The sequence below is a fragment of the Haliotis rubra genome, unplaced genomic scaffold, assembly GCF_003918875.1.
Source record: "Haliotis rubra isolate DU_JTF1 unplaced genomic scaffold, ASM391887v1 Scf220, whole genome shotgun sequence".
NCBI lineage: Eukaryota > Metazoa > Mollusca > Gastropoda > Lepetellida > Haliotidae > Haliotis > Haliotis rubra.
Window position 1 is genome coordinate 821,353 of NW_025766226.1, and position 25,962 is coordinate 847,314.

Genomic DNA, 25,962 nt, shown 5'->3' on the forward strand with positions numbered 1-25,962 from the left:
CGAACTCCGTCTTTACTTGATTGCACAACTGTTGTGTTTCCCAAAGCTGACAACGTGTATGAGAATGCATCTCTTTTATTACTGTCTTTTCAAATTCGTTTCCTTGATTTGACAGCTATACTACTAAAATAGGTTAAAAATACCGATCCTTTCATATTGCTGTAATTTGTGTGCCATGTGAAAGAATCGAGAGTTCTTTAACCTCCTTTTGGTAGTATAACCTGCCTTATGTTTCATTATCACTTTTAAGCTTGTTGGAAGAATTTAGTGTCCTCCAGGACAGACTAACTTCAGGAATATAAAAGAACTGGGTGGGTTGTGTAACTTCTTTTGAATAGTATATCCTGAATTATGTTTGATTATGGCTTGTAAGCTTCGTTGGATCCAGTGAATTTGTTTGTCAAGCTTGCTCATTATACACTGATCACGAAGTTGAATCATTCCGCAATATTCCGAATTTATCATTGCTATTTAATGTTCATACGCACGTGTTATTTCGACGTATTCGTGAAGGGAGCTGGCGCATGAAGCTTAATGTGGTACTGTGGTACGTACAAGCACTTATATTCAAATACTCAACTGTAGTGTTTTATTTCCTTATTTAAAAATTTCAAACCCCACCCTTAATTAGTTTTAAATCCACAGACTTTCTTCTGTGAGTCGGCAAACAGAGCGAGAGTGGTGGAATAATGGTCACATACATGTTCGCTCCAAGTATTGTTGAGAGTGGGGCAAAATATTGACATGGCCGGCTACTTTCCCCAGTTGGCAAACAGGAGAAGCAAAGCGATGGTTCTTTTAAAACGCTCACGCTTCAACGCAAGTGAACCGAATGCCCACCATTTTCTTTTTTGTAGAAAGTAAACAATTATGTCATTCGTTGAAGCATGTCTTGAAGCGGACTTAGTTTCTACAATAGTGTACACAGCAGACCGAAATGTACTCTCTGAGAGGGCAGTCCATGTTGGAAGAAATGTTACCCGAATCCCATTCGCATCTTGTGAGATTTTGATAAAGTGAGTGAGTAAGTAAGGTTTTATGCCGCTTTTAGCAATATTCCAGCAGCATCACGGCGGGGGACACCAGAAATGGGCTTCACACATTGTACCCATGTGGGGAATCGAACCCGGGCTTTCGGCGTGACGAGCCAACGCTTTAACCACTAGACTTTGATAAAGTAATCTATGGGTTAACGACTCACTGACACGGAGTAACGCGGCTGTGGAATGAGTAACCAGCAGTAATCGTCTAAAAGGAAGCGTTTGTTTTTATGTGTTTTCATGTGTTTATCCTATCCTATCCTATTCACGATCTTTGCCTATATACAACAGCTGTATGATGGAAAACATACACAAACACAACACAAAAACTCTTGCATTGCGAGCACATGTCAGGTGTTGGGCCTGGAGCGAGTGAGTTTAGTTTTACGCCGCTTTTAGCAATATTCCAGAAATATCACGGCGGTGGACACCAGGAATAGGCTTCACATATTGTACCCGTGGTGAATCGAACCCGGATCTTCGGCGTGACGAGCGAACGCTTTACCCACAATGCTACCCCACCGCCCACTGTGGGGTCTAGAAGCTTTGATACCAAGTATCGATTCTGTTACAAGTGTTGTCACCCCTCTGTCAGAATTGGAACGTTCCTGTAGCCCCCGTTGTTACCAATATGCCCACGTTACCCCCGGATCAGTGACCACAGGGGCAACCCCTTCCCTCTAATCACCACCACTTGGTGGCCACGAACCACTTTGTCCCTTTGAACACGGATTAATCTCACAGACAAAATGCTGCAGTACTTCTAAACATACCCATCAACTTTAAGCCTGCTTTTCAGAACTCCGGTTATTTGACCGTAGCTCATCATTGATCTTGAAAGTGTTTACGCAAGAACAATTTTCAGTGAATGATCTACTTGTATGATAGGTTTGGTTGGAAAGCTTGATTCAGGTTTTCGCCTGCAAATCACCCATTGCTCTTTCATCGTCCAACAGTAGAGATTAAATTCAACCTTAATGTGTATTTGTCTCTTCTGCCACCACTCTACCCCGTCCACCCAAACCCCCAAACGCCCTGATCAACACCGCCAATTAGCCCCCGTCTCCAAAACCAGCCTCCAGAAAGATATTGTCTTGTATATCCAAGATCTTGAATATTATGAATAATGTGAAAAATATTGCATCTTCATTATGCTCACGTGACTACCCAAGTATATTGCCTAACATCTAATGCGCAGTATAAGTGTCACATTTCAAAGGGTTCTTCAAATCTTAAATAGCATCATTAAAATGCTTCACATATTATTATGCTATTCAAACATAAACTGACGTACAAAAAGTACACACATGGTGCTTTGGGATTATTTTCCAAAGGACATGATAACCCATTACCTACTCTAAGGGATGTCTGGGGTGTTTTGTCAAAAACATACACAACAATGTTTGTTTCTTGGAAGTTAAAATAGTGCACTTTTCAAAATAGTTAGGTTTATGTTGTTTCTTGGACCATTGTCCCCAAATACTGGGTGTATACTTTCTTTTGCACGTCAGTTTATATTGACAACATTACAACTAAACACGTTCTTTTCCTAGAGCATCTCATGAACACCTCTGGACACATGTAGACTAATAGGGGCGGTGGGGTAGCCTAATGGTTAAAGCGTTGGCTCGTCACTCCGAAAACCCGGGTTCGAATCCCCACATGGGTACAATGTGTGAAGCCCATTTCTGGTGTCCCCGCCGTGATGTTGCTGGAATATTGCTAAAAGCGGCGTAAAACCAAACTCAGTCAGTCAGTCAGTAGACTAATAATTGTCGGCGTGTCTTGGCGTTAGGTGGGAGTGTACTTGCAGTGAAGTGGGAGTGTACTTGCAGTGAAGTGTGATATATTCTAACAAAAGAGAAAATATACCAGTGACATGAATAGGCTCTTTTTAATCTTCTTCCTACAGCCGTTCATCTTACCAATTTACATCATAATGGATATGCTTTTCACAAATACGCCAAGCAAATAACACCGTGTTCCTATTTCAGCCCCCCTCTACAATCTCACCCCCGATTCTGACACCAAATCCCTCCACCTGTAACCCCATCCTCCATCCCTCCCCCATACCCCACCCACTCCCATCTTCAAACGGTAAACCCTTCGGGTATATTGCCGCTCTGTGTTCATGGTCCGTGATTTCCAAGTGAGGTAATTGCAGTATTGACAAGAGCTTGCTTGGCTTCCACATAAGTGTAAGGGTTGTTATGAAATCCCCTTTACTTTGTCCATGTGCCCGAAGGAAAGGACTTTGTTGATGCGATCAGTGTAGCTCCCAGGCAGCCATGTGTGGATGGGTGGAAATCACGGTTGTTGACGGACCTTGGTTATCTAGACGTTAGCGTTGTGTGTCAAGTCCGGTCGTCAAGGTCATGTAAGTTGGACGACAACGTTGATGTGGCTCTGATTTAGAACGTTGAAGACGCTGCCCACTGAAGTTTTTTTATAGGAAATGTTACCACCAGTATCATTATCATTTAAGTGACACATTGCTGTTGTGAGGTGACTTGAGGTGAAATTGGGTTTATCGTCGTGCTTGAGAATATTTCGCTCATATGACGACGTGCATGCGTGTGTATGTGTATGTGCGGCTGCTTGTACTAGCCCAGACTGAAGCTGGTTTTATAGTGCTAGCCCACTGAGATACCATACCGCAGGGAAGCATTAATACCCCACTCAGACACATTATACAGACTCCAAGCCAACCAGTCCTTGTTGTACCCATTAATGCCGAGCGCAAGCCAGGGACCAACAAGTACCATATTTTAACGTCTTTCGTTATGACGCGGTCGGGGATCGAACCCGTGACCTTCCGCTCTCCGGGCGGACGCTCTAACCACTACACCACGGAGGCGGTTTATTGCATTGCTGTTGTGAGTCTCAGATATGAAAAAGTGCTTGTATATTTTAAATAACAATATCGACGTTAGGTTTGGTTTCGTAAACTTCTACATGACGTGGATCTGCCTTGTCAGTTTCGACCACATGCATGTTCTTGACAACGCTCGCGACGATGTCAAATCACTATTTTGCTAAACATGAATAGTGTTCATTTCAGTTCTGAAACTCACCATGAGTGTACATTTCATGTATATCTTACCTGCATTGACAAGTGGCGCACTGTCAGGAAATATGTACACCAACATTTGTTAAGACTCAAACAATGTCTTAAAGTTTTTAGACGCCATGGTGTTTTACAATGTATTAAACATAACATTTCCGTCCACAGGGAAAATTTCAAAGACGAGAGATCGATCACTGACTTAAAAAATGCCGCCAAGGACGTCCCCCCTGATGACCCCGCGGCGTTCTTCGGTCACCCCCTCACGGCAGCATCTACGGCCATCAGCGGGGAAGATTCTCACGCCAACGGTGCTGCTCTGTATCACGAATACATGAACCTTGGCCCCATAGTGCCAGTTGAAGGAAAGGGAGGAGAACCACTGTTCGATATGAGGTGAGTGTGACGTCATCCTTTTATGACGTCATCAATAGTTATCACTGAAGTACCACGGTTCATATCCATGAAACAAGAATCAAAACCCTTGTACATCCGACATTAGTGACCAGGGCCCCGTTTCACAAAGCTATTGTAGCGCTACGACTGTCGTACCTCCTATATTGTAACGTAGGCGGTCGTAGCGCTACGATAGCTTTGTGAAACGGGGCCCAGGTACTTTGCGGACATGTCTTTCTTTCTTGTGTAACGCCACACCCAACAATATTCCAGCTATATGGCGGCGGTCTGCAAATATTCGTGTCTGGACCAGACAGTCGTCCAGTGATCAACAGCATGAGCATCGATCTACGCAATTGGGATACGATGACATGTGTCAACCAAGTCAGCGAGCCTGACCACCCGATCCCCTTAGTTGCCTCTTACAACAAGCTTGGGTCGCTGAAGTGCAATTCGAACCCGCATCTTCGCTGGGTTTTGCAGACATGTGTGTCTAGTCATTATGGTAGAGTAGTTTTATGTTGTGATGTGGAGGTTAGATAGATTTAATTCATAGTTTACAGGTTTACATGTGTCGACATGAGAGTAAACACGTGTTGCTATGGAGCCGTGTACGTGACGAGGATATTAAGTTCTGAATGGAGGAAGCATTACTGTTGTCGTAACTGTGGTGCTGACAATAAAATAGATTTTGTGACCCTACAGCAGGAAATACCTCAGTTCCACATTCTATATCCAACGATGATCTGTTCTCGCCCCCATACACCACCATAGCAACGCCTGTCGACGTCCACAAAATGGCGTGCTTGTCAATGTCAAGGCCGCGCAAGGTGTTTCATGAACCTACCGTCTGTACAACATCCTATAAAACTGCAATGATTATTGTACAATGTGAGCTTCACATTCCTTCCCATTGTTTACTCCAGACCCGACAACAAGCGCGATGACGAGGGTCTAAACGCCAGTTCGGAGATCATACTCGCCAACGAATTCGACAAATATCTCCACAGTTGTGAGGCTGGAAGTGAAGCCGATTTTCAGAAGACGAAAGACGGGGTACTCGTCAAAGTAGAGGTGAGTTTACTGAGCAAATAATTACGTAATTTCGAGATAGCACCCGAACTGAACAAATACTGGCATTAAAGGTGACAGGGAGGGTTAGATTTAACCCTTTATTTGAGCGAGGAGTGCAGTTTGGTCAAGATGGACATGGGTTCTGATAACGTCCATTACGAGAGCAAGGTAAGCGTAGGTTTGATTAGCTGAGGAAAATCGAGAGTTTGTGTAAATTTATTGCGTTGAGTATACTTCCTATTTGGATTGAATTACTTTGTCGTCAGTGGTTAGATAACGTTAGGCTTCCTCACTGAGTCTGGATAAAACCGGAGTCTGTAGGAGATTGTCTTCTATACGATTCCTTCACATCTGGCCTGTCTTCAACCATCGATCGCCAGGTAGGTTGTGATGAGTCAGGTTTAAATCATATAAATACCTCCAGGTGGGAATGTATTGACCTCCAGAGTTATCATATGGATATTCCGATCACACATTTCTAAATTTATAACGATTTGTTTCGAAATCTGCAACAATTGCTGCACGAACAGCTATGTCTACTTTAAGAAAAAAACAAACGAAAATAACATGTTCACCTCCCTTGGATCGAGTTACCATCGGCTCGAAATGTTTTTTGCGGAGTTCATGCCAGATTATTACTCCAGAATGGCAGACTTAAACGAATGACACGAAGGGTGGAAAAATCTTTACAATTGTTGTGCCTAAATTCGATATAAATTGTAACCCAACACTGCAGAGAAGCTTTGATGGCGTCGTCTAACATGATATGCTGATGCTCGCCAGCCCTTGTACATGTCATTGCAGCCACATACGATGGGATTTGTGCATATGACTTGTCTTATCTCCTTAGGAAATGCTGCAGCTATGGTACCATTTCAATCTGTTTCATGTCCCATGACATACAATTAACATTGTCATTAAATATGCCGGTCCTTTGAGGTGTAAGCCTTGCCCGAGGCGATTGCGGCCTTCATCTCCACGCAACGCTTGAGTTAAGTCATTATGAGTTTAATATGTGGAGATTGTGTTGTGGGTTAGGTAAGCATATTTAGACGTCTGATCATTTCTGACTTTAATACATGTCTCTTCCTTCAAACGAATTGTTTATTGTTTATTATTTCCCTTTTATACATTTAACTGCTTTAATGACAGATATACATTTTTGACACTGGTGTATGTATTCCTGGAATCTTCAATGTAATGTTAAAGCCCATTAAAGTTTACCTTTATTATTATGTCTCGTATATTTGTATTTCATGTTTAGATCAAAGGATGATTACCGAGAAGACATTACAAAAATATTTAATTATGAACGACATTTGGATGATAATGATGATCATAATGAACTGAAAGAATATTGCAATCATGTTTAGTCTGAAGAATCTCTTTTAACGTTCACCCCTTGAATCATAAATACATTTTTCAAATGTTGTAAATTTACATATTACACATAATGAGAGAAACAAATAAAGGAACACAGCAAACATTCCTTTAAAATTTTCAAGTTTTCATCACCAGCTTTGAATTGCACTGTTGGAGGAAATCTGAGAGTAAATAAAGTGAAGTGGTGTTTCCTTATTTGTTTCCCTCAGTATATTGTCCTTCCTTCGAAATCACTCGATCGCACACCCCTGTATATAGAACGCACTTGTTAAAACGCGTAAACCTCGCACGACCATAACTACTCGTATAAACTGAACAAGAGTAAGCATTGTGATAGAGGAAACTTACACAGACATTTCAAACTTAATGAGGTGGAAGCGTTGTGATCTTGCCTTCACCCGAGGGCTAGCTCATCAGAGTCTGTGTGTCGTGTCAGGACAGTCAGTAAATGGATCGTTTTGTTTTATTCGGATGAACAATCAGATCTGTTTACGTCTTTTGATAACAGAAGACAACCTCTCCATCCCCATTTCCGTTTATCTATGTTGTGGGGTGTCAGATAGCGCGGAAACACCGGCGATCAAATGACCACAAAAAGGGTAAGACTCTTCACGCTTGATGCGGAACAGCAGCCAGATTTGTGTCGATGTATCCACATCTCAGCCATGTTTGTTGTATGTTTTCAGGCAGCCGAACCCAGCACGTGCAAAGAGCAGACGACACTTCGTCTGGACATCGAGGCCGACCAGGAGGAGATAGTGGACTCTACTACGTCACCCTGTGGTGACCAGACGACACCACTGCAAAATGGCGACGATTCAGTAATGATTAATGACTGTGCGGTAAAGCTAGAGGCGACTTTTGACAGTAATTCGTTTGAGGCTAAGGATCTTACGTTGGGCAATGAGCACCAGTCTTTACATGACAAAGAGCCTGCTCTTCCCAACTGTCCGCCATCAGGGCATCATGATGAATCTCCCCCCTTGCACCCTGCCCAGCACCAGTCAGAGGAGAAAACTAATGATGTATCTAAAAAGGTTTGCCGTGCACTCAATGAGAAACTAAAACGCAAACGACTCAGTCAACCTAGTGCTTCATCAGCAGCAAGTCGCACATTAGCCGAGCCAACATCAACAGTCCAGACCTACATAGACGACAGCCCCAGAACGTCATCTCCAACAGCTACAACCATGAACAAAGTGACAACGTTTGCCAACATCAAGCAAGAAGGCTTCTTGGACCAACTTCATAATGAACTTCCACCTCCTTACGAAGCCTCAACTGTTCCGGTGATTCCAATGAACGCTATGACAACATGTGGGCCTTCATCCTTGTCTCAGACAGGGCCGGTCAATACAAACATTGTTCAGTCTTCGGGACAATATTTCCAAGTGCTTCAGCCCATGCAAACAGTCGAGCCGCTACCTTCCATAAACAATGTGTATAATTACCCATCATCAAACTATACGTATCCAACGTCGCCGTCCAGTGGTCTCGCGCTGGACGCTGAGAAACAGAACTCTCCAATGTTGGAGCGTTATGTCCAGCAACAGTTCGCCTACAATAACCAATACCAGCAATACATGACTAATGGCAATGAAAACTATGGCATGAAGTCACCAGACAGCGGCTACCAAGAACCTTGTCTGTCGCCTTCAAATGGAACTCTTGTAAGTATTCCAACATCATATATTTTCCTAAGTAGTTCTATCACAAGCCTAAAACCCATCGGCGCCAAGAGGGATATACCATGTAACACAATCCTGGCTATGAATGTCAATATTCGAGATATCACGTGGACAGTATACAATGAATTTGATGCCCCTGTGAGGGTGTTAAAGTATACGTTTCTTTCAGGTGATCCCATTTTCTTGAACGTTATCCTATAATTACTACCCACATTTTCGATGAAGATGCTACTGCAGTGTGGGCTTGGTTGTTTAACCATGTAAGAAGCTATTACTATTATAATATAACATGCAACTGAAGCACGGTGCAAGCAGTCACACGTATTTTATAGCGACATTAAATGAAAAGGTATTTGTACATGCATACACCCTATGCACACATAACAGTTTGCTTTATGCAATCTCTAAGACGCAAGCTTTCAAAGAACACTACCAGACCTATTCTCGTGTTCCAGCTTGCTTTCTTTCACTGGTTGAGAAATATGCTTCAGTAATATTGTATTGCCAAGAAGGATATGAAAACTGCATCGACATGTCAAGGCGCCCGTTTTAATCTTGTCATTGTGCATGCTTAAATGAATACGTCAAATGAAATTCCTATTTTCAGCTGTAAATCTGACGGCGTGTACACTATTCCGTTCTGGTTGAACGAGCCTTCACTCACGCGAAACACATATCTAAGCCGCTAGTGTTACTGTGTGAGAGCCATGTAAATCTATGTAATTTAGAAAGGCACTTTCATGTATTAATGCAAGGTGTGTCTGAAATAGATATGAGAAAGTGTATGCTATGTGGCTTGTCCTCGAAACGAATATGTTCTCATTCAAACTGAAAAACACGAGCTGTCAACGCTTTCATTTCCACACTAAAGAAGCTCAGTGACGATTGTTGTTCTCGTGGTATTTCTCATGGCGTCGCTTGACATATCTCGAGTGGCTTTAATACGTTACACGGAGTATATTCAGGGAATGGAGGTAAGATAGTGATATGCAACATTTGTGTCATATTCCCGTACGTATTTCGTTGGTTAATCATGCTTGTACACGTGTATCTATATCCAGGTCATGTCCGATACAAGCAGATTAGTGAAGGCTTTACAACAAATTCATTTCGTCCACTACATCAACTGTTAATGATATCAACGAACAAATTCATTGTGCTTGAAATGTGTATTCATAACATGTCACTTGTCAAATCGCAATGTCTTCCTTTTCCCCCATCACAACAACTGATCACCACCATTCACGTTTGTCCACGATCAAATTTATGTCAGAAACAATCAACAAGTTTGTTTCTGAGCGCCACATAGGTCTATTACCACCATATCGCGAAACCTTATATGTTGATTTGTGGTTATCTATGAAGTCGATCTTAACAGTCGTCGGACCACCGTACAAACGAAACAGATTGTTTAGGGTACATTGGTTGGTTCATCTTCAAACGAGAGCTACATAATTGGTCCATCGTACACCAAGAACGCAATGTTTGCTGTACCATATATTTACCTAAGCCCATCTAGCCAGGTATTTCTGATGAAGATGCTTGTGTTTGCGTTCTATAGTATGCCATGAGCCGTGTCAATAGCAAGTCTCTGTCTATTTTAACTGATCAATATTTGCTCGGCTATATTTACAGGCAGCATTATTGAATTCCCCTTCTATTTCAGTGCGTGAAAGATGCAAATGGAAACTTTGATGCGGCGGTCGTGAAAGAAAAGACGGCGACCAAGAAAAGGAAATCTGTGCCCATGTTCGTAAGGCAATATTCGAACCCGGACAAAGCCTGCAGTTCAACCTACATACCTAAAGTGTGAGTAACATACCGTCCTATTGAGACTTCACCTCTGACAGTCGCCCCAGGTTATAGATCGCAATCATTCAGGCATTGGAAATGCCTGTTTTGACACCTTATTGAGTGATACCTGCTATTCACGATCAGTCAGGTCAACATTGTTTGACATCGGGAAACATTTTCATTGTGGATTAAGATGAAGGGGAATTTATATCCTTGGGTAATTTGTACTACCTACGGATTAGTAAGGGTACCAGGTGGAAACAATATTTCATTTCATCTGACCTCCTTTCGGTCAAACTGAAATGGCATCTTAAATCGGTAAACAGAATCAAGGAAACAGTAATAAACTTTGTAATCGTTGTAGATTTGGTTCGAATGAGGGAGTGGTTGATTAGTCTAGTTCATCTTTTCATGGATATCTCCATATAGATATGCAACAGCGAGGCAAATATGATTACAAGGCATTGACTGTTGCAGGGTTACGTACTCCTCCCAATTTTATTTCTATAAAAGTATGATTTTTTTCAAACTGATTAGTTATTTAAACAATGGTTAGTTGTACGTATTCCAAATGTAAATTCATGAATACTCTTTGTATTTGGATATAAATAGCTTTACATTATGATGGGTATTACATGTGCTGTGTGAGTGAAGGGCAGTGAACCTTTACATTATCAATTAATCTAGAGAGTTTCCCTCTGGCATTCTTGTCACTAGACACTCAGCCATTGTTTAGGGTCACAACCTATTCCGGGACAGAAAATAAAACAACTCGCAATCAGTGACATTGTGTCAATGTCAGCTGGAGAGAAACAGTATTTATTATAGGATATAGAGCTTTGACAGACATTGATTACAAAACAGCTGATCGTTTGAGCGTGACATTTGATGGATCACTTATGGGGAAGTTGGTTATTGAATTCTATTAATCCTTTTCACCAACATACAGCATAGTATAAAACACAAACTGGCCAGATATTTAATCTGAGTTTTTAGAACAATATTTTTTCGTATGGATGAACATACAGTATATTGCAATACGTAACTGCTTTTATCAATAACTTTGTCCCACATTTGGTAGTTTTATATCTCGACTAGTGTCACCCCACCAGCATCTATTCAAACCAAAAACATACAGAATCCTGTACAATTCAGTCTTTTGAAATGTGGCTCAAAAGATTTATGTAGATATTTTTCAAGGCGATGGATACATGGTATTCAATTTTCAATTTGAATTGCTCTATTATTTCATTAAACCCTGGTTCATGTTCTTTGCCGGGTAGATGTCACACGAAACCTGGGTCACAGTGATCGTAATGCTTATAAATCACTTACTGATTTTGAAACCAGATTAAATTAAATTATGGATCCCCGTGGTTCCGGGAAGTATGTTGACTGTATTAATACTGCTCACCGCTGAGAAGGGCTCTACCAAACACAATAAACCTCAAGGTCACTTTTCAAAATTATTAACCTTTTCCAACTTGTAGAATCGTCTGTGAAAGGTTGACGTGTTTGCTTTTAGAATTGAAGACAGTAATGTATGGTCTCACTGGTATTCCATGCTGGTACTGTTAACTTTGTCTATTCATGTTTGCAAACAAGAATTGTATAATGCATGTGCTTAAAAACAGAATTGCCTAATTTGTCATCTTAATGGGTGTTTATAAGATGCTTCCTTTCATATTGAAGTCGTTTGCGATCGTATTACATGTATTCGTGAATGTACAATAGCGAAACAAGAAATATATTATTTCGTTCACATTGCAATTTTTGCAAAGACACGAATACATAATATTCAAAATGTGTTCACAGGACATAATAGGTAATGATATAATTGAATAATAAAATTTTTCAAAATGTGTCTATTAACCGGCATATTTGTTTCTTATAACGTAATACATATCAATGGAGCTATATTGTTGGATTTTATGAATTGCAGAGAAAAGGAGATCGCTGGATACAAATACTTCATGGAGACGCCGACATCTACCACACAACGTATTGAGGAGGATCGAGTTACATATTTAAACAAAGGTAAGTGAAGGGACGGTGGGTGGCCATGTGGTTGAAGTGTTTGCTCGTCAAGCCTAAGGCATGGGTTCGATTTTCTACATTGTCGTTACCGCATCCTGGCAACTTTGGAGTAAAATAAAAGGTAAAATGCTAAAACTGTCGTAAAGCACAACTAATTTTACTCGCCGTTACATATATATAAACTATTCCCCAATAAATATATGCATTTGAATTTATTAATTTATTAATTATGTTTCGATGATGTAATATAAATTTGTTTTTTTCTCTGTTTCAGGTCAATATTATGGTTTGACGTTTGAGTTCAATCCCGCCTACACGCTTCCAAAGAGTGCTACAGTAAAGGTAAGGGAAAAGAAACTCGAAATAGTATTAGTAGAAATACTAGTTTACATGGAGAGACCTAATTACAATGATAATATTATAGAGGTTTCTTTTCGAATGTCTCAAATACCAGGGATACCTTGGACGAAAAATCAATCCAAGCTGCATTCGCTATGTTTAACAATTATGATGCAAACACATTACAAATGAGTCATTGTATAGAACAATCAGTCTCACGCTTTGTATGTCTATATCAAACTGAAGTGCCATGTTCCCACAACCCGGTCGTCACCCAACCCACCCCTGCACATGTTTGCATAACAAAAATTTGGACTTCATAACGCTTTATGCCATGGGTGACAGGGTAAGATATTAACGTAGATAGGGAGCGTGTTGACATACCGGCACTATGTGAAGTGCCACTATTGATTATGATAGAAAATAGCTTCCTCTGTGGTTAATTATTATGGACTTGGATAAAGTTCTGAAATATACAGCCAAAACATCGTGAGAGCGTTAACATATACGTGGTTGATAGTGACGTTCTTCGCCACAATACATCGTTTTGTATGTCAACATGTTAACGTTAAGGATTAGACAATAATCGGGAATCCATCATTGTCTGAGATACTTTCCTAATGGGGAAATGTACCGATTGTTCCGTAGCAGCACAGGAACTAGATGTCTGAATAATTAGTGTTCTGCTTCAAATGTACTCAGGGGACCTTTCGGGACCTACCCATGCCCGGGGAGAGCGTGTGATCTCTTGCGATCACAGAACCATATACTGTACATCTCATTCTGGCTGTTTGTCAGTGTTTGGAGCTCGTCCGTCTTGGCCTTGTTTGGTGTCAGATGGGTAAAGGCAGTCACCTGATTGATCATACCTCGGCCTGAACTCCCAACGGGGAGCAAACGAGAGCTTCTTTTCCCTTTTGTGGCTGGAACGCCCACCAGAAGCGACACACCCTCTTAGCGTCTTGAGAGTGCATTCATGTACCAAGCTGTAGCTGAGGGGTTGAAAGACCCACGTACTTTCTGAAGTAGACAGAGCTGTCCTGTCTAGCCGTCCATTCATCCATTTGATTAAGTGAAAGCTGGGGGAGAGAGAGTTGTGGTCTGGAAATAGATGTGTCCATTCATCCATTAATGTGGACTGTGTACATCTGTACTTGTTGTGCTTACATAGAGTCCTACTATTCAGGCTGAGCCAATCTGTACACACTATGAGTCGTTTAGTTTATGCATGTGATATATGACTCCACTCACACAAGCTTTTACTAAATGTTATTGACCTTTTTAAATTATGCCTTCTGACAAACATATCGTACCTACTGAAATATTTGCCTTCACTTCACAATTTGCGATATATATTTTAAAGTTTCGCGTGAAACTTTAACACTTAATCATATGCAAAAATATATAAATACTGAGCCAAACATCCAACAATAAATCATCATCATCATCACTATTATAATACTGAGGTGTCATATTAGACTTGCAACAATGAATGAATTAAACTATGCAAAACATAAACAAAGATAGATTTTGAACATTTGAAAAAGTTTCCAGTCAGGATAAGTTAGATTGGGAACCTCGTTATATTTTGTCATTATTCAACCTGCTTTATATTAATTCATGTATGAAGCTTCCCAACGTTGTCCTTCCTTGCCTTGTTTCATAGTGCTTTTTAGACACATGCTTATGATAAAGTGGCAATTGTACAATGGACAATGATTTTTGCCAGAGACATGATTGTAGAAATTGTGTTGTAACTTTTATTTGCATACTTTTATATAAATATGGTGTCATCGACGTGATATTGCTGGGATATTGCTAAAAGCTGCGAAAAACTAATCTCACTCATTTACTTTTCTTTAATTCACGAAATAAGCATTATTCCCATCTCTCTGCAGTCTGTCATCATGCTGGTTTTCCGAGAGGAGAAGGGTGCAGAGGAGGAAAAGCGAGCCTGGGACTTTTGGCATGGCCGTCAGCATAGTTACAAACAGAGAATACTAGATATTGGTGAGTAATAGACGTGAATACAGATGCTTCATTATATATGTAGCATACACTCCTGCAAAAGTAACAGAAGATGCTTAACACTGGTATCAGTTTGCAGACGCCAAGTTTCTATTTAATGAAACACCTGATCTGGAAGTGATATTCGTTTATTCAAATTCTGGATGTACTTTACATTTTACGAACTTTTTTTTCAGATACAAAGAACAGTCATGGTATTTCTGCCAGCTCCATTGAAGAGATCTCCTGTAATGCTGTTTGTGTTCGATGGAATCCAAGAGAGGCTCCAGTCAAGGTGGGATACTACTCCCTTCATTTTTATGTTCGAGGCGTTAAACATATAACTTGCATTAGCATTTGACGATTTAAACCTTACGCAATTGAAGAAATTTTATAAATTAATACATATGTCAGATTATTATCATGTTTGATACGATTACAGTTTATACATGTCTAACTATGCGTATACCCGAATTCAATTAAATTTTAGATTACATTGAAGATTGTCTGATTAATGTTTCAAAACTATTCATTCGCAGGTTGCTATAGCAGTCCATTGCCTCAGTACCGATTTCAGTAATCAAAAGGGTGTTAAGGTAGGTAACATATTGATCCACATTATCAAAACCCACTTGTCACTGAAATTGGTGTGTCGTTATACAGGGCTTGACTCAGTGACCGCTGTGGCATTGTAGTCGTGATCGTAGCTATGTACCCTAACTAAATATGCTCAAATAGAGATTTTAAATAAGCAAATGACTGCAGCTGAGCGCGGAGAGTAGATAGGGTTGTAGACACAGGAGCAAGTGTACATTACTGCCACAAAAGATTCTTACAAGAATCGTGTTTATGTAACCAGGACATTAGTGTTAAGTAGTAAAGCACATATGTTGAGGTAATAACGTCTCTAATACCTTTAAACAAATTGACTACGATTTCCCCTCGGGCAAATTCTTTTTGTTGAGATGCATGAATGCATCAATATGGTTAAAACACCTGATTGTATTTACGCTGTAAAGGGCTGGTATCGTCTACTCCATTGCTCCTGTATTCGTCCAGCAAACACGTTCATTTCTTCTGATGCATGAAACCCACAAGCAATTTATGAGGGTAATGCCCCGTGATATATCTCAGAACGAACTGTACAAAGAAATACTCATATATAAACCTTTCCTTCCAATAGTTAATGTCAGATATCAGAAACTACTTATTAAAGAGCAAGCTTGTTTCGAACCATCCTCATAGACATCAGCTGTTCCAATTGGATGGAGTCCGAAACCTGATTTCAAGCATACTTCCATATAACAAAACCAGGTGACCTATAAAACCATCCTTTATCTAGGAATATGGTTATTAGGTTCCATTTCATGAATAAACTTTCAAATTACAGGTCAGTGGCATATTTAGGTCACTTGACCGCTGACCCCCACCCGTTGACGCACTTAACAGCGTCTCCTGTCATTATCCAACCACTGGGTACTTCACCTCTATACCCAGGCTGTCGGCCATGTTGATTTTCCTTCACACGAACAACCCATTGTCAAGCATTTCTAAAGGATGTTTGAGTGAAGATTCACAACTGAGATACTTTGCTTGGGGAGAACTGAATCGTACAAATGAAAATTGCCTTGATAGCTATGCATGGCGGAAATTGAAAAGACGAAGTCATTATAGATAATTTAACCTCGTTTACATTTTCCTGGCGAGGTGTTATCAAGGCACTTCTGATAGCGTATAATGGCATCACTGTTTGGTGGAGGTTTCCCAGTCTTTGTACGCGTCTAGAGTTACTCATAAGTGACATGGGTTGTTCGGAGTGACACGGCATCATAGGAACACACATCCCTTGACGTAGGTCTGACAGGGAATTAAAGCTGATCGGATCGGAAAATAGAAAACCACTGTCACAGTTACAAAACATATTTAGCAGTGACAGAGGTTGTGAAGATTTAACCATCAACTTAAGGCCCCCTCCCATTCTTTTTAATGTCTACACCGTACTACAGTGACGATATATTAAAAGAGAGCGAGTTTAGTTTTACGCCACTGTTAGCAACATTCCAGCAATAACACGGCGGAGGACACCAGAAATGGACTTCACACATCGTACCCATGTGGGGAATCGAGCCCGGGTCTTAACTAACCACAAGGCTACACCACCGCTCCTCATATTAAAGATCATAAGTTAAAGGAAATGAGAACATACGTGGTATAATGGCTTGATGTATTTACAGGTTTTTCGCATCTTTCTCTCATAATTCCTCCTAGGTTTTCACCATCATATTTCCACCCGAATATATTTTCAATCATTGCTATAAGATGTGTGTCTATTTGCAGGGAATCCCTCTTCACATTCAGATCGACACATATGAGAACAACAAAGATTCCCATCCTACCCACAGGGGCTACTGTCAGATAAAGGTGTTTTGTGATAAGGTGAGCTTCCATTGGAAAACACGTCAATGTTGTCAACGTCGCTTCACGCCACGCCATGCGAAACGATGACCTGACCCTTGTTTTGAACTATTTCGTTTCGTTTAACGTCCACATGTGACTGGATTTTATGTGATTTGTTTCTTTTGATGTCTCTCAATGTTTCCTTATGAAAGACCAAAACTGTTGAATGTCACTGCAGGAATTAGATATGGGTTTTCCATCTAGAGAGGGTTAAAACACATTACATTCTGACAAATCTAATCCCTAAATTGAATCCAGAAGCCGTCTAGACGCTGAAGAAGTGCATTTAACTTAGCAATTTAATCGCAAATGTGTTTTCAGGACAAAATATATATAGTGTTCTTCCCTATCCAATGGATGCAGTGGTGTGTGAAGTTTCTAAGCAGTTTGTATTTACAATCACTGAAGCGATCACAGAATCAAATATATATTATTATCATGATGAAATGACTGTCAGTTGATGCATAGCGCACTAAGACACAGACCGATTAATTATGAAAAAATATATTGTCTCTTTTATTTGTTTGAAATCATACTCGTTACGTGGTGTGCATAGCTTTGAATTACCTTACGATGTTTGCTTTCACATGCCTGGACCTTGAATGTGGTTAAAAGAGCCCGTTTTTAACGTTTCTTTCCCAACTGCAGTATTTTATCAATCATATACAATCATATTTATTTCTAGTGTGCTTGTATCTTGTTTGTGTACACTTCATTTTAAGACTCCTTCTCCTCATTATAGGGTGCTGAAAGAAAAACGAGAGATGAAGAGAGGCGGAAAAACGCACGTGGAAAGATGGAAAATGGATGTAAGTGTCAAAACATGAAACAATAAAATCTTCACAATATTCAGGTTAAAAAAATAACACAACTATTCGTTTTGCTTTTGTTATGTATTTTCACATACCAAATATATTTTCAGCGCGGAAGATCAAAGAGGAAGTGTATCATTCTGCCTGTGACCGGTCAGAGTTCTACTCCATGGCTGACCTTGAAAGTAATCCGTCCATCTTTAACCCGTCGAATGGCATCGACTCTGAAGATTTTTTTCAAAAGGTGGGTAATGTGGATTATACTGAACCAAAGAAAAAACCCAAATAATTTCAAGGGCGATAAGTGTACCTACTCTTAAAGGATGTCACGGCGTGATGCAGTAGGGCTGGAAGACCATTTTACGCTTGACCTATATTCGTCGTGTAGGATTCCCATTCTGTGGATTTGTGATTGAGCAAAATAAGGAAAAAGCGAATTACCTTCTTTGTATCCACGTTTTTCTTCGTGCTTATGCTCCGTTGGGGTGCATATATTTGAGGACAGTTAGATGGGTCAGAAGCAATAAAACCCAAACCAACCCCCGCATTCAGATCGTATTACTAACCTTCAATACAATAGAAAAAGCGTTGCCTATGAAAACAGTTAGAAAGAAAAAAACACCTATTATGTTAAGATGGAACTACAGATAAACGAATGCCTGTCTGTTTTCGGATCAAGCGCCCTCCAAGGGTAACCACGAGACTGTGGTTGTAGTTGTAGGGTGTGAGTTGGTCTCACATTTACATGTACGGGTGGATTAACGCCCCCGTTACACCCTATGATTATGTGTGTTATACGAGATGGTGATATGTGCATTGTGTCTGTTTAGTCGAGCAAGGGATTCATGGGGCGTTGGTGTTTTTTTCAAGTATTGGAAACGTAATGGGAATACTTCCATATATCAGAGACCCATGAGTGATCCGAATGAGTATCGGGTGGTTTTAATAAGAGGATTGGCTGATTATTTTTCATGGTTGATATTATTTGAGTATTGTAACAGTGGTTCTTTTTTTACAGGGAAGTTCCATCATATCAACTTCACACGACGAAGATTGTTCTAGGTAAGTTATATTTAATTTTTTTTCTTTAGAAGATTATTTCTGTGAGCATATTCAATGTCACTCGCGGTGATCGAAATTGTGATTCTTTCTCCTTGAGGAGGCTAACGAAGGGCAGTTGTTGTTTTTTATAAGAATTGGGCGATGTGCAGATTCCACCTTGAGACACTGTAATTTCGTATCAATAGATTGAGCTTATCATTTCAGTCCACTGCTTTGGGATATTTGCTTTGCCTTAGAAATTACTTTTCCACAAAAATAGATTTCAAAGCCGTTTAGAAAAATGCAGATGAATAAAAAGTAAGCTGTTATAAATGTATATACGTAGTCATCATAAAAATAGCATCCAAAAGAAAATAAACAATCTGTTAATCTGGTGTTGCCGGGGTTTGATCTGGTCCTTTATAAATCCCTTGCACCTGGTAATACTTAAAGCTGAGGCATATGTAGAATATGTAGTACCTAGTAAGTGGTTACACGATGAAATATGGAAATCTCATGTTTATGAACCCCCATCGTGAAATCTATGATCTTCTATCATGTTAGTCCTTCAGGAATGTAATTTATCAATCGGATTTGTCGACAGGTGATAGTTCCCCCCGTTCTACACGTTTCCACTGACCCTGTCGTCACTCGTTGATGTCCTGTCAGTGTCTGAGATCTCACAGGCCTATGTTATCAATAGACTTAAGAGCAATGAAAGATAACAACTAATTACTGGCTCAAGCATCGACATGTAACTGCGACAACAGAATTCCCTCATGACACCCGCTACAAATTGCTCTGTTAAGATGTTGAGACCTGGTGCTTTCGACCTGGATATCGATTCTGTTTCTTTGTTGTTTGGGGCGTTATCAGATTCTCTGCCTGGACGTCCCGATGTCGAATTATTCTTCAAGTGTTAAGTTGCCCCGGTGTCTGGTATCTCGGCCTAATAACACATCGTATGTTCAGTATTATTGAAACAAAGACTTACTGGCTCTCTTAAGATAAAATCAATTTTCTAAGTATGTGAAAATATAACCTTCCCTCGCCCACGCTTGTCTCACACTTTCCACTTTGAAGTACTTCGTAGGATACAACTGTTCAAGCTGGGAATTGAAGATTAAGCTTCTATTCCGCCCACTCAGGGGGATCATACGTCGTTTCAACGGTGACGTTTATCGACTTAAAGCATTTAAGCGATATGAAGGAGTGTAAATATTACGGGGCTGGTCATGTAATAACATATATTGTATGGTGTTTGAACACCTCCTTGGCTACCACCTATCGAACACAACGACCAATCAAACCGATGGAAACGAGAAGAGGTGGTGGTGATTTATTGGAAGTTTTATGTTGTGGAGATAGGAAATAGTCCCACCCAAGAAGTAATATCTAGGACTTGTTAGACATGGGTAGCTAAAATGAATTATCAAGATTAAATCACAAGGCATGAACGTTTAATAATGATGATTGTGACGATAGCCTTCTCCATAAGACGTGTAATTTATTTAGATAAAAACGACATGCAGGATAATTATTATTGGATATTAAAGGAACAATCTTTTAACGAATTCAGTGACATGTTTATCACATACCACATTAAAAGCTCTTTGATAAAGTACAAAAATTGTGTTTGGACATTCAAGTATATTTATTTCATTTTGTTTTGTTTCCAGTCTGAGTGGAGGTGATGATTTATCTCGCAGTGATGAGTTCTACCCGCCCGCAAAGCGCCAAAGACGAACCTCTTGTAGTCATTGCATGGACATGCCAAAGAGTAAGAATCGTCTTCTCTATATATGCTCATTATGATACTTGCTTAAGACCCCAAAATATTTTATCTGTACCAATTAAAGAAATTAATAAATAAACAATAAGTAATAAAACAGAATGCGTAAGATTAGTGCAAGGGAAATTGAACCACTTTGAATCATATATTACAATGTAATTATATTTGTGTTTTAGTTTTGTTGTACGTTCGGGAACAACAAGAGAATGTGTTCACGGCACTGTTACTACGACAGCCTACTATGCTCGGCCTACTGAAAGCGGTATGTATACCAAGATCATCATAGTCATCATCATCATCATCATCATAGTCATCATCATCACCATCACCATCATCATCATCGGATTTTGTTATTAGTCTTTTCCTATATCCGAGACTCCTGAACTGTAAAAAATATTTTGAATGGCAGTAAGGGCTAATGGTATTTGTGCTGGTATTTGCTGGTATTTGTGCACTTTATCCGTACTATATCGTGATTTATATAAAGATTTTCATCGCAGATAATGATTTAAAAATTAAATGCATGACAGATACGGAATCTGAAAACAGATTACAACTGGTGGATAGTGTTTGCTTTTAATTCAACCTGTTTATTGAATTAGTCTGTCATGTTTTTGTTTGTTTTTCAAGATCGAGGAGAAATACCACATACCACCTAAACAAGTCAAGAATTTCTACAAGAAGTCAAAAGGGTATATATCAATTCTTTAATGTTAACTTTTGAGTTTTGAAAATGTTTGTGAAAGCTATTTTGTATGTTCATAAAGCAGTAGTTTTTCTCAGTAGCAAGCAAATTTTGGGCATTACCAAATAAACGTTAAGTACTGATTGTTCAAGGAGTTGCTGGTCCTAAAGCGCTTAACCGCCGTTTATCCTGAAGTGCTCTAAACGTATTGGAAATAAACACTCTTACAACTAAGTAACCTTTCTCAACACATTCGAAAAAGATAATTTAGGTCCTAATTTGTTACATTTAGCAAACAAGTTCAACCAAAACGAGCCACTAGTTTACATCTTCCTCTCAAATGTTATAATGTTTGTTTTTAATTTTTCAGAATCTATGTGAACATGGACGACGACATCGTCCGCCATTACTCCCATGAATCAACATTCATCATAGACATAAACAATGTGAGCGAGGATCAGAAGGAGATCATTCTGGTCGAGATTGACCCACAGTGACCGCGTGCGCACGTCACCACCACATACCAAAGTGAAATCAGTGAAATGGACACTAATGGTTTAGAGTTATCTCCCCTGAATCAAGATGGCGGAAGTGTGTGGAGGCCAATACGGGCCACGTGACATGTCTCAGACTTTTAAGCGGATATCGGCGGCAGCAGCAATATTAAGAAAGCTAGTCATGACAGTTTGGACGTAGACAGAGACGTCAAAGAAATGACGTATATATGAGACACTTACTCTTACAGAAGGATAGCATATCATCAAAAGCGCCTCCATTTGAACCCTATCTCCGGCCATATTGAAATGTGTATCTATGTAGATTTTTCTCTATGTTGTCATTGTATTGTGAGAGGTACGTTTTCATAGCAAGGAGCACAAGATCCAAACTTTTCCTACCCAAATTCACAATGTGCTATTATGTACTTTAAAGCGTGATCTGCAGTAACTGCTGACGGACCTACGATAATGGTCCGGATTTTCATATGTTTTTAGACGTATTTTATTATTATATTATGTGACCCTTGTTAACCTTCCATTTTTGAGAATTTTATATATTTAAAATATACATTACACCACCGATTGAAAATGCATAGTTGTACATAACCTATTGTAAATAGATGTAGAAATACGAAAACATATGTATATTATTACATTGATATATATGCTATCACTAAAAGTGCCATCAGATCTCGCTACGCAAAAACGTAATTTTCCTTTACAGAAAAAATGGTAAATTTGACATTTCTTACAGAAATTCACTTCTTTTCTTACCATGGCTACTACCATGAAAAGGTACATTTTTGCGCGGTGTTCATATACGTATGCATATCATGACAACCATATCGCTCGAAGCAGCAGGGTATTGTTAGAGCTACATATATTTATATTTCTCAATTATAGTCTTTACTGAAACCTGTGAGGCATAGACAGAATTCACCATGACAAAGAAAACGTAATTTTGTTAACGGTTTTTCTTATCTCCCGGGCATTACTCAATTAGATATTTTGAACCGTATGTAAATAAACAAAAAACAAATTAAGAAAACTATGTTGAATTATTACATATATGATTGGACATGCATATATATTGTTTCAATAATTTCTTTTTAAATTATAGTTTTTTATTTTATGAAAAACCGCTTCCTCTTTATTTTAAATAAATTATATATGTACATAGAAATATATGGGTTTTTTCAAACTTTCATTCCACAGTAAGATAGGATTTTTTAAGAACTATTTAAGAATAGATGTAGAAATACACTGTTTCATTTTTTAAATTTAAATCCGCTTTTTATTTTAAACATTTCGTATGAACACTTGTTTTAAAATGATATGAACCGTATTTTATGAAATATAGGTCATGTTTTCTGTAATCCCAAATCTGTGTTACTGCAAGAAGATTTTATGTCTCTGATATTAAGGCCGGCCCAGTAAAGGCTGGGCCCCATGACGTCTCCTCTATTGATCTCATATAGTGTATGCTGAACCATATTATCATATCATCATAGTAATGACGCATATAGTCATAGGTTCAGATATATATTATGTCTTTGATACTGATATGCCCTCGTGTAAACAGTGTTGTGAAATGATTATGTATATGAAAATGTTTAGTACTTTATTTTTAAACAATAAAGTATATGTATAAGAATTATGGTTCTGTGATTTTTTTTTATGACAATTATGTTTCCTTTTAGGGGTGATAAGGTCACTGTAACATTTGCGGTGTCAGCAAGGTTCAGAAGGTTTATACGCAGATTTCAGAAATACTGACCGCGGTTTCTCGTTTTGTACCTACAATAAGGTTTGAGGTGAGGTGAGGTGAAATCGGGTTTAACGTCGTGCTTGAGAATATTTTGCTCATATGACGACGTGCATGCGTGTGTATGTGTATGTGCGGCTGGTTGTACTAGCCCAGACTGAAGCTGGTTTTATAGTGCTAGCCCACTGAGATACCATGCCACAGTGAAACATGAATACCCCACTCAGACACAGTATACTGACTCCGAGCCGACCAGTCCTCGGGGCGGACGCTCTAACCACTACACCACGGAGGCGGTCAAATGGGCTGTCCGAAAGCTACCAGATAGGTAAATGTTTATCGGAGAAGTGAAGACACTGCTATTCATTAAGGGTATAAATATAAACGACAAAACATCGTTTCGCATCGTTTAGTTGATTCTTTTTATTCAAAAGTTAATTAATTATAATTAAAAACCCGATTTTACATAATATATATTTAAGGTTATTAAATAAGTAGTTTTAATTCAGAAGGTACCACATGTTTGTCACAACTGAAAGAACATTTTAAAAATTCAATGAGTATTAAGTGAAGCGGTATGAAATGGAATAATATTTCACAGGCACTCACCACATATAAACGGCATCGTATCACAATTGAGTAGAACGGTGCTCATGATGTTGATCACTGGATTATCTGGTATTATATTTCGGACCCGTGAAGATCCGGGGTAGAATAGGTCTTCAACAGCCCATGCTTGTCACAAAAGGCGAATATGCTTGTCGTAAGAGGCGACTAACGGGATCGGGTGGTCAGGCTCGCTGACTTGCTCGACACATATCATGTGTCATGTATGTGCGGCTGCTTGTACTAGCCCAGACTGAAGCTGGTTTTATAGTGCTAGCCCACTGAGATAATATGCCGCAGTGAAGCATGAATACCCCACTCAGACACATTATACTCACTCCGAGCCGACTAGTCCTTGTTGTACCCATTAATGCCGAACGCCAGGCAGGGACCAACAAGTACCATATTTTAACGTCTTTTGGTATGACGCGGTCGGGGATCGAACCCGCGACCTTCCGCTCTCCGGGCGGACGCTCTAACCACTACACCACGGAGGCGGTCCAATAAGGTTTGAACCAATGAGTGAGTGAGTTTTACGCCGCACTCTGCAATATTCCAGCTATATGGCTGTGGTCTGTAAATAATCGAGTTTTGACCCGACAATCCAGTGATCAACAGCACGAGCATCGATCTACGCAATTAGGATACGATGGCATGTGTCAACCAAGTTAGCGAGCCCGACTATCCGGTCCCGTTAGTCGCCTCTTACCACAAGCATGGGTTACTGAAGATCAATTCTAACCCGGATCTTCACGGGTTTTACCGATGACAACACTGCATGACGAGAGGAATACCTTCAGCGTTACCAGAGCCGACTTTTCTCAATGTTCGGCAATAGTGAGGGGGGAGACATGTCCACATTTGACACATCACTGACCAACATGATGTCTGAAGCACTCCCAGTTTGGATTCTGTTAATAAACACAGGATTTGAAGCTCATTTGTCTTGGCCTTGTTTAGTGTCAGATGGGTAAAGGCAGTCCCGTGATTGATCATACCTCGGTCTAACTCCCAACAGAAAGCAAACGAAAGTGTGTTTTTTTTTCCTTTTGCGGTTGGAACGCCCACCAGAAATGACACACTTTATTGTCGTCTTGGGAGAACATCCCAAGCTCAAGCTTATGGGTTTGCAATACCAACACGTTTTCTGAAGTAGAGAGCTGTCCTGTCCATTTCTCCATTTATATCACTGGAGTGAGTTTAGTTTTACGCCGCACTCAGTCATATTCCAGCTATATGGCGGCGGTCTGTAAATGATCGAGTCTGAACCAGACATTCCAGTGATCAGCAGCATGAGCATCGATCTGCGCAATTGGGAACCGATGACATGTGTCAAGCAAGTCAGTGAGCCTGACACCCGATCCCGTTAGTCGCCTCTTACGACAAGCATATATTGCATGCATGGGTTTATGAAGACCTATTCTACCCCGGATCTTCACGGGTCCGAAATATAATACCAGTAATCGAGTCTTGACCAGATAATCC

General features: G+C 39.8%; 1 protein-coding gene across 6 annotated transcripts in view; it reads left to right on the plus strand.

Moving 5' to 3' along the window:
• The window catches only part of LOC124277353 (grainyhead-like protein 1 homolog), a 58,678-nt gene extending 34,918 nt beyond the window's left edge, over window positions 1-23,760 (plus strand). For 5 of the 6 annotated variants that reach the window (XM_046713011.1, XM_046713010.1, XM_046713015.1 and 2 more), the window contains exons 2-18: window positions 4,273-4,500; window positions 5,427-5,574; window positions 7,644-8,627; window positions 10,312-10,454; window positions 12,382-12,476; window positions 12,751-12,818; window positions 14,714-14,825; window positions 15,020-15,117; window positions 15,362-15,418; window positions 17,160-17,258; window positions 18,022-18,088; window positions 18,202-18,335; window positions 19,110-19,153; window positions 20,812-20,912; window positions 21,101-21,186; window positions 21,555-21,616; window positions 21,980-23,760. In XM_046713011.1, coding sequence (XP_046568967.1) covers window positions 4,273-4,500; window positions 5,427-5,574; window positions 7,644-8,627; window positions 10,312-10,454; window positions 12,382-12,476; window positions 12,751-12,818; window positions 14,714-14,825; window positions 15,020-15,117; window positions 15,362-15,418; window positions 17,160-17,258; window positions 18,022-18,088; window positions 18,202-18,335; window positions 19,110-19,153; window positions 20,812-20,912; window positions 21,101-21,186; window positions 21,555-21,616; window positions 21,980-22,106 — 2,653 coding nt within the window. In that variant the 3' untranslated portion in view covers window positions 22,107-23,760. Of the gene's footprint in view, window positions 1-3,242; window positions 3,418-4,272; window positions 4,501-5,426; window positions 5,575-7,643; window positions 8,628-10,311; window positions 10,455-12,381; window positions 12,477-12,750; window positions 12,819-14,713; window positions 14,826-15,019; window positions 15,118-15,361; window positions 15,419-17,159; window positions 17,259-18,021; window positions 18,089-18,201; window positions 18,336-19,109; window positions 19,154-20,811; window positions 20,913-21,100; window positions 21,187-21,554; window positions 21,617-21,979 lie in introns of those variants that run through there. The other variant, XM_046713014.1, reaches the window with a different exon arrangement.
• Window positions 23,761-25,962: the final 2,202 nt, after the last annotated feature.